The 10102-nt window shown below is 44.3% G+C and overlaps 1 protein-coding gene across 1 annotated transcript; it reads right to left on the bottom strand.

Moving 5' to 3' along the window:
- Positions 1-1636: 1636 nt before the first annotated feature.
- Positions 1637-8983, bottom strand: LOC139028915 (fibronectin type III domain-containing protein 7-like). Its single transcript, XM_070447427.1, has 10 exons — positions 8976-8983; positions 8180-8415; positions 7697-7960; positions 5994-6254; positions 5597-5860; positions 5141-5401; positions 4553-4813; positions 2558-2824; positions 2042-2302; positions 1637-1647 (listed from the first exon to the last, which is right to left on the bottom strand). Exons 1-10 carry the CDS (start codon positions 8981-8983, stop codon positions 1637-1639), a joined length of 2094 nt encoding a protein of 697 aa, XP_070303528.1.
- Positions 8984-10102: the final 1119 nt, after the last annotated feature.

A 10102-nucleotide genomic window follows, 5' to 3' on the forward strand; every position in this document is an offset into this window, starting at 1 on the left:
TGAGGGATACAAAGTGTATTGAAAGCAGTTGCTTCCACACAGGTGTGGTTACTGAGTTAATTAAGCAATTAACATCCCATCATGCTTAGGGTCATGTATAAAAATGCTGGCCAGCCCATTATTTTGGCTACCATGGCTATTCCCCCACAGGATGGCAATGCCCCCATCCACAGGGCACGAGTGGTCACTGAACGGTTTWATGAGCTTGAAAATGATGTGAACCATATGCCATGGCTGTCTCAGTCACCACATCTCAACCCAATTGAATACTTATGGGAGATTKTGGAGCGGTGCCTGAGACAGCGTTTTAGTGCTGAGCGGTTAGTGCTTTTTGAAGTAGTTTCGGTTTGATAATAAAAAAATMATCACGGATTTCGGTTTCAATGTTGTTTTTTAACATTAAATGCACTATGTATTATGTGGGTTGAATTCTGTAACAACACTGAATAAAACAATAAAAGTGGCAGTAACTGCCCATTACTGCTTATCACTTAATAACCATCATTTATTGTTCTTTGGACACTGTGTTAACTAACCTCTCACATGAGCTTCAATGTCATGCAACTCTCCTTCCGTGGCCTCCAACTGCTCTTAAATGCAAGTCAAACTAAATGCATGCTCTTCAACCGATCGCTGCCCACACCTGCCCGCCCGTCCAYCATCACCATTCTGGACGGTTCTGACTTAGAATATGTGGACAACTACAAATACCTAGGTGTCTGGTTAGACTGTAAACTCTCCTTCCAGACTCACATTAAGCATCTCCAATCCAAAATTAAATCTAGAATCAGCTTTCTATTTCACAACAAAGCATCCTTCACTCATGCTGCTAAACATACTCTTGTAAAACTGACTATCCTACCGATTTTTGACTTTGGCAATGTCATTTACAAAATAGTCTCCAACACTACTCAGCAAATTGMTGCTCCTTTGCACCCCAGTATCTCTACTTGCACACTCATCTTCTGCACATCTATCACTCCAGTGTTTAATTGCTATATTGTAATTATTTRGCCACTATGGCCTATTTATTGCCTTACCTCCCTTATCCTACCTCATTTGCACACACTGTATATAGACTTTTTCTATTGTATTATTGACTGCATGTTTGTTTATTCCATGTGTAACTCTGTGTTGTTGTTTGTGTCGCACTGCTTTACTTTATCTTGGCCAGGTCGCAGTTGTAAATGAGAACTTGTTCTCAACTAGCCTACCTGGTTAAATAAAGGTGAAATTTAAAAAAATCACATTACTTTAATAAAATATTTCAATTTTTGTGTATATTTGTTTTATTTGATMACTTTATTATTTAATTCCAAGTCATCTCATCTCTWTAGAGCTGCTGCCTATGCTGTCTGACAAAATCACTATTTTAGTAGTTCTTCAAAGTAAATAAGGCATACTTTTATGACTTCTGAATACCAACGATCAATCCCTTGTGAAGCAACTGCTTTCTATCCCTCTCGATCATGTGTTCTTTCTTCTATCAGTCTCCGTATCTGCTCCGCATAGACCGAACAAGTGTAAGCAGACATGCAATGGATTATGGTCATTGAGTTAATACCACATTTTCTAAGCTAAACTATGTAGAATATTAGCCTGTTGAAAACTACAACTCTCTACTACATCGCACAGTTCAGGTTTGATCTGCACATTGAGCTCACAGAAAAAAACAGAGCAAAGTGGAATTCAAGTAATTGAACCGACATCGGTCAATTAGTTGTTTAAAAAACAAAAAATAACTAAAATGTCAGTTAATCACTCAGCACTACAGCGTTGTCCAGCACCATCAACAAAACATTAAATTATGGAATTTATTGTGGAATAATGGTGATGCATCCCTCTAATAGAGTTCCAGACACAATAGAATCTATGCCATGGTGCATTGAAGTTGTTCTGGCTCGTGGTGGTCCAACGCCCTACTAAGACGCTTTATGTTGGTATTTCCTTTATTTTGTCAGTTACCGGTAAATATCATTACATTCTAAAGTATTTTTTTGTCAGGGTGATATACAATAACATGGAGGAAGCATCAACTGACCAGTGACCAGTTGTCCTGTCATGGTAGCCATGCTACTGCAGCTCTCTCCCTGGGCCTGTACAGACACAGAGTAGCTCTCTCCGCAGGCCAGGCCTCCCAGCTCACAGAAGGTGTCGCTGGTCTCACAGGTGACGGCGTGGCCGGACAGGGTGGTGGCTGTAGCCACGTAGGACACAGTCCCGGCACTCATAGACCAGGACACCATGGCAACACGGGCCTCGCAGTCCATCACTGTCTCTATGTTACGAGGCGCACAGGGTGCTGGTGGAAGAGAGAGAAGGATAGAGGAAGAGAGTAGACTCGGAAATACAAGTTAGGTCAAATATAAGTCATATAGGTTCAGTTTTTCAGTTTTTCAATGCTTTGCCTATAACATTGATGTAAATGGTGAACAAAACAGGCCCTGAAATGGATATTCAGGAAAATGGATGTTTGACTGCAGACTGACAGACTGACCTAAGTATGGTTCCCTCTAGATAGAGGGAATGTGTGTGAGACTTCCTTATCCCTTCCTACCTGTGTGGGTGTCGGTGACATCAGTAGATGGGCTGCTGCATGATCCGTCGGAGGCAGCTACAGTGACATGGTAGATCTGACCACAGCTGAGTGTGGTGACGTTACAGGAGGCTGCTCCACTCAGGGCTTGACAGGTGGTAGAGCTTCCGTCGCTGTCCTGCAGGGTGGCTAGGTAGGAGTCAGCCCCCGAGCTCTTAGACCACGACACGTACATGGCGTTGGCAGCACAGTCCATCACAGTGGACACAGTGGCAGGAATGCAGGGTGCTGAAGGGGTAGAGGGATAGACAGGGACATGGTTAGGTTTGGGTTTAGGGTGATACGTCAGGGCTTAGTGTGCGGTGTACTTTGCAGTGTGTGCGTGTTAAATGAGTGTTCACCATTGGGCAGGATTTTTTTACATTGCTGTGAGTGTTTATGAATATCTACAGTTGAAGTCGGAAGTTTACATACACCTTAGCCAAATACATTTAAACTCAGTTTTTCACAATTCCTGACATTTAATCCTAGTAAAAATTCCCTGTCTTAGGTCAGTTAGGATCACCACTTTATTTTAAGAATGTGAAATGTCAGAATAATAGTAGAGCGAATTATTTCTTTCAGCTTTTATTTCTTTCATCACATTCCCAGTGGGTCAGAAGTTTACATACACTCAATTAGTATTTGGTGGCATTGCCTTTAAATTGTTTAACTTGGGTCAAACATTTCGGGTAGCCTTTCACAAGCTTCCCACAATAAAGTTGGGTGAATTTTGGCCCATTCCTCCTGACAGAGCTGGTGTAACTGAGTCAGGTTTGTAGGCCTCCCTGCTTGCACACGCTTTTTAAGTTCTGCCCACAAATTTTCTATAGTATTGAGGTAAGGGCTTAATGATGGCCACTACAATACCTTGACTTTGTTGTCCTTAAGCCATTTTGCCACAACTTTGGAAGAATGCTTGGGGTCATTGTCCATTTGGAAGACCCATTTGCGACCAAGCACCCCCACAACATGATGCTGCCACCCCCGTGCTTCACGGTTGAGATGGTGTTCTTCGGCTTGCAAGCCTCCCCGTTTTCCCTCCAAACATAACGATGGTCATTATGGCCAAAAAGTTATATTTTGTTTCATCGGACCAGAGGACATTTCTCCAAAAAGTATGATCTTTGTCCCCAGACGCAGACGCAAACCGTACTGTGGCGGTTTTGGAGCAGTGGCTCCTTCCTTGCTGAGCGGCCTTTCAGGTTATGTCGATATAGGATTAGTTTTACTGTGGATATAGATACTTTTGTACCTGTTTCCTCCAGCATCTTCACAAGGTCCTTTGCTGTTGTTCTGGGATTGATTTGTACTTTTCGCACCAAAGTACATTTATCTCAAGGAGACCAAACGCGTCTCCTTCCTGAGCGGTATGACGGCTGCGTGGTCCCATGATGTTTATACTTGGGTACTATTGTTTGTACAGATGAACGTGGTACCTTCAGGCGTTTGGAAATTGCTCCCAAGGATGAACCAGACTTGTGGAAGTCTACAATTTTTTTTCTGAGGTCTTGGCTGATTTATTTTGATTTTCCCATGATGTCAAGCAAAGAGGCACTGAGTTTGAAGGTAGGCCTTGAAATACATCCACAGGTACACCTCCAATTGACTCAAATGATGTCAATTAGCCTATCAGAAGCTTCTAAAGCCATGATGGAATTTTCTGGAATTTTCCAAYCTGTTTAWAGGCACAGTGAACTTAGTGTATGTAAACTTCTGACCGACTGGAATTGTAATACAGTGAATTATAAATATAATAATGTGTCTGTAAACAATTGTTGGAAAAATGACTTGTGTCATGCACAAAGTAGATGTCCTAACCGACTTGCCAAAACTATAGTTTGTTAACAAGAAATTTGTGGAGTGGTTGAAAAACTAGTTTTAATGACCCCAACCTAAGTGTATGTAAACTTCTGACTTCAACTGTCTGCTTATAAAGTGTCTCTACATTTTCCCATATGTGTGTTGTGAGCTCACCTGTCTTGAGCTCCACAGTGTCACTCACAGGGCTGGTGCAGTCACTGTCTTGTGCCACCATGGTGGCGGTGTAGTGCTGGCCGCAGTGCAGGCCGGTGAGATCACAGCGGGTCTCATGCGACATGCATCCTGCAACGTGTCCGTCAGTTCCGGTAGCCTCTACAGAGTAGAGCTGACCCCCACGGCGGGTGTTCCACATCATATTGGCCACATTACTGCTGCAGCTCACACTGGCCTGCAGACGCTGGGGTGTGCAGGGTACTGTGGGGAAGAATAGAACTAAAGTCACTTTCATTCAGCAACACTGTAAAGCCATGACTGAGAGATGTTTATAATGGGATCTGATCTATGGCTTTTGGTGAAGTTTTGAGTACCCATACTACTTCTTAATATGTACTCTGTCTGTGTCAGATATGTAACTGTTGTGACTACAAAATTATGTTCTAATAGCTCTGACAGTGGAGTGGCTAAATATTTTAGGAGGTGTGGTGTCTGTGTTTAATATGTGTGAGATAGATGGACTGGTCCTCAGTTAGTAGGTGTTTTGTCAAGGTCCTCACAAGGATAGAAACGTGTGCGTGTGCGTACCTGTTCTGACAATAGTCCCCATGCTCTCGGAGGTGTTACAGGTGCGTCCRTCAGCGGTTACCGCCAGGACGTACATCTCTCCGCAGGGCAGCTGTGTGATGTCACATCCTGTGCCATCGGTGGTGCAGAAGGTGGTCTCTCCGTCTGTGCGCTCCAGGGTGGCCGTGTACATCAGCGCTCCCACGCTGGGGGTCCAGGACACACTCACCGTATGGTTCTCACAACCCACCTTGGTCTGCGTGTCTTGGGGAGGGCAAGGGGCTGGGGGGGATGGGGGACAGAGGTTCAGTGAGGTGCACATACAGTTCARAGGTGGTACAACCAAACACTGTGAAAAATGACTAAATGCCAACCAAATATAAATGTCACTAGGACAATATACTGCTAAATATACATTTCAGCTACTTCAATATAAATGTTAACAACCCTCATGCATTAAGTACGTCAGTCTCTCACCTGTCTCGGACACCACAGCGTTGCTAGGTGCGCTGGAGCACTGTTGGTCTAAGGCGGTGAGGGTAAAGTTAAAGTGAAGTCCACAGTGCAGGTCTGGCACAGCGCACGTGTTACTGTCGGTTGAGTTACACTCAAACGTCTGCCCCTGGCTGTCCGTCGCCACGGCAACGTAAAGCTCGGCACCCGCTGACTCCTCCCATACCACCCAGGCGGAATCTGATAGACAGTCCATCTCTACCTCGGTGAGGCGGGGTACGCAGGGCGCTAGAAGGAGAGAGAGAGCAGTGTGTCTGTGTGTGTGTCGMGTTCATGAGTATTTATGCAGATTTWCAGAAATGTCACTGACATGTAATTACAGACATCTAACTGATTGACTAATTGATTGATTGATCCCTACCTGTCTTGACCAGCTGAGACGGTGTGTTGACACCGACACAGCCGCCATGTGACGGGGTGACAGTCACATTGTACTCTGTGCCACATGACAGGGTGCTGAGGTCACAGGCCATTCCCGTGACGTTGCAGGTATAGTGCTGACCACTGGGACATTCAGCAGTAACTGTGTACAGCACCTCGGCAACGCTGTTGTCCCAGGTTACCGTGACAACGTTGGTGGCACAATCCACGACGGCACTGACTGCATCTGGAGGGCAGGGAGCTGAGAGGGGGTAGAATAGAACAGGAGAGAAGAGAAGAGGAGAAGAGAAGATAAAAAAAGAGAAGAGAGGCAGATACACCATATATACAAAGGTATGCGGACACCGCTTCAAATTAGTGGATTCGGCTATTTCAGCCACACCCTTGCTGACAGGTGTCTAAATCAAGCACACAGTCATGCAATCTCCATAGACAAACATTGGCAGTAGAATCGCCTTACTGAAGAGCTCAGTGACTTTCAACATGGTACCGTCATAGGATGCCACCTTTCCAACAAGTCAGTTCGTCAAATTTCTGCCCTCCTAGAGCTGCCCCGGTCAACTGTAAGTGCTGTTATTGTGAAGTGGAAACGTCTAGGAGCAACAACGGCTCAGCCGCAAAATGGTAGGCCACACAAGCTCACAGAACGGGACCGCCGAGTGCTGAAGCACATAGCGCGTAAAAATTGTCTGTTCTCGGTTGCAACACTCACTACCGAGTTCCAAACTGCCTCCGGAAGCAACATCAGTACAATAACTGTTCGTCGGGAGCTTAGTGAAATGGGTTTCCATGGCCGAGCAGCCACACACAAGCCTAAGATCACCTTGCGCAATGCCAAGCGTCAGCTGGAGGGGTGTTAAGCTCGCCACAATTGGACTCTGGAGCAGTGGAAACGAATTCTCTGGAGTGATGAGTCACGCTTCACCATCTGGCAGTCCGACGGACAAATCTGTGTTTGGAGGATGCCAGGAGAACGCTACCTGCCCGAATGCATAGTGCCAACTGCAAAGTTTGGTGGAGGAGAAATAATGGTCTGGGGCTATTTTTCATGGTTTGGGCTAGGCCCCTTAGTTCCAGTGAAGGGAAATCTTAACGCTGCAATGCATACAATGACATTCTAGACGATTCTGTGCTTCCAACTAAGTGGCAACAGTTTGGGGCCCTYTCCTGTTTCAGCATGACAATGCCACCGTGCACAAAGCGAGGTCCATACAGAAATGGTTTGTTGAGATCGGTATGGAAGAACTTGACTGGACTGCACAAAGCCCCGAACCCCATCGAACACCTTCGGGATGAATTGGAACGCTGACTGCGAGCCTAGCCTAATCGTCCAACATCAGTGCCCGACTTTACTAATGCTCTTGTGGCTGAATGGAAGCAAATCCCTGCAGCAATGTTCCAACATCTAGTGGAAAGCCTTCCCAGAAGAGTAGAGACTGTTATAGCAGCAAAGGGGGGACCAACTCCATATTAATGCCCATGATTTTGGAATGAGATGTTCGACGAGCAGGTGTCCACATACTTTTAGTCATAGTGAAGAAGGATTATTTTAAGTACTTTATAATGTATCTCAAGGAAATACCAATTTCTCTAGTAGTCATCAATATATCCCTGAATGCCACTATTTCTATGTATGGCCAATAAGTATTGACCATGGTGTGTTTCAGTAGATGTGAGTCCTACCTGCTGTGACCTGCTGTGCGGGGCTGTAGGAGCTGTTGCACACATCGTCGTGAGCCACCACCACAACACTGTAGGTCAGACCGCACTGCATTCTGGAAACCATGCAGGTGGTCACATTCGTGTCGCACACGGTCAGCAAACTCTCGCTGCTCGTCAGTTCGGCGTGGTAGTGGTTGGGGGTGTAGCCGCTCTGTTGCCAGGTGATAGTGAGGACACCTGATAAGCAGTCCAGGGCATTCTGCACGTCCGTGGGAGCACAGGGAGCTGGGAGGAGAGAGAGGAGGGTCAGAGGTCAGAGAGGGGGATCACCAAAGAGTTTGTCTAATGAATTGTATGTTGAATCCAAAGTTTATTTTAAAGAGCTCTCTCTGTTTCAATAGTATAGCTATGTTATGATGTGTTCTTAACAGTAAATAGGACAGTAACAAGTGGTGGGGTTTTTCTATCCCAAGATCTAGTCCCAGTCTTCAGAAAAACACATACCAGTATTGACAATGTAGATGTTGCTTTTGGCTCCTACACAGCTGTTATCCACTCCGGCAGCGTAGACCTTGTACTCCTGTCCACACAACAGTCCTGAGATATCACATGCTGTTGTGCTGGTGTTACATGACAACCAGTGGCCCTCGTTGCTCACGGCGATAGCCGTGTAGGAGACGGAACCCTGGGATGCCGCCCAGGAGACAGAGATGTTGTCAGAGCTGCAAGAGGACTGAACGCTGAGGGCCGTAGGGGGGCAGGGAGCTGAGAAGAGCGGGGAGACGAGGATTAGTCAGTATGGTGTGTGTGAAGGATTTCACGGTCTGAGTTTAGGGGTGTAGTTTGCCAGGCCTTTGTGTGCGATTGAGTTGGTCTTTGGATGTACAGTATTGGGTTTTGCATGTACACTACCGTTCAAAAGTTTGGGGTCAGTTAGAAATTAAAATAACATAACATTTATCAGAAATATAGTGTAGACATTGTTACTGTTGTAAATTACTATTGTAGCTGGAAACGGCAGATTTTTTATGAAATATCTATACATAGGCGTAGAGGCCCATTATCAGCATCCATCACTCCTTTGTTCCAGTGGCACGTTTTGTTAGCTAATCAAAGTTTATCATTTTAAAAAGCTAATTGATCATTAGAAAACCCTTTTGCAATTATGTTAGCACAGCTGAAAAGTGTTGTGCTGATTAAAGAAGCAATAAAACTGGSCTTCTTTAGACTAGTTGAGTATCTGGAGCATCATCATGTGTGGGTTCGATTACAGGCTCAAACTMTTTTTTGATATACTCACAGGACCATTATTAGCATGTTTTAACTACTTCTATATAAATGGTAGATTATCAGACACGCAACAAGAAGGTCTGATATCATTATTACTGAAACAGGACCCAAGTGGTATATATAAAGATCCAGTCCATTAAAAAAAATTGGAGACCTCTTACACTTCAGTGTTGTGATGCAAAAATCCTAGCTAAATGCTTGGCGCATAGAATTAAAAAGGTATTGTCAGATATTTTTCATCCTAATCGGACAGGTGTTTTACATGGATGATACATTGAAGATAATATAAGACAAGTTGTAACGGCAGCCTTCCCTCTCTTCACGAGAAGAGAGAGTGTAGCAAGGATCGGACCAACACGCAGCGTAGCCAGTGCTCAACATGTTTAATACGAACGATAAACGTGAACACTTAACAAATACAAAATAATAAATGTGGCAAACCGAAACAGCCCTATCTGGTGCAGAGAAAACACAGWGACAGGAAACAACCACCCACAAATCCCCAACACAAAACAAGCCACCTATATATGATTCTCAATCAGGGACAACGATTGACAGCTGCCTCTGATTGAGAACCATATTAGGCCGAACACAGAAACAGACAAACTAGACACACAACATAGAATGCCCACCCAGCTCACGTCCTGACCAACACTAAAACAAGCAAAACACATAAGAACTATGGTCAGGACGTGACACAAGTACTGGAAACAATAGAATACTATGAAATATCGGGGACACCAGGCCTGGTTTTCATAGCTGATTTTGAAAAGGTTTTGATAAAATACGACTGGAGTTTATATATAAATGCCTAGAATATTTACATTTTGGGTTATCTCTTATAAAATGGGTTAAAGTTTTACACCTAGGTGTAAAATAGTAAATAATGGCTACATCTCAGAAAGTTTTAAACTGTCTAGAGGAGTAAAACAAGGTTGTCCACTATCGGCATATCTATTTATTATTGCCATCGAAATGTTAGCTGTTAAAATTAGATCCAACAATAATATTAAGGGATTAGAACTCTGTGGCTTAAAAACAGGTGTCATTGTAGGTGTGTGTAGATGTTTGACTTGGTACTGTAGGTGTGTGTGTGTGTAGATGTTTGACTTGGTACTGTAGGTGTGTGTAGATGTT

This window comes from Salvelinus sp. IW2-2015, linkage group LG16, assembly GCF_002910315.2.
Source record: "Salvelinus sp. IW2-2015 linkage group LG16, ASM291031v2, whole genome shotgun sequence".
Lineage (NCBI taxonomy): Eukaryota > Metazoa > Chordata > Actinopteri > Salmoniformes > Salmonidae > Salvelinus > Salvelinus sp. IW2-2015.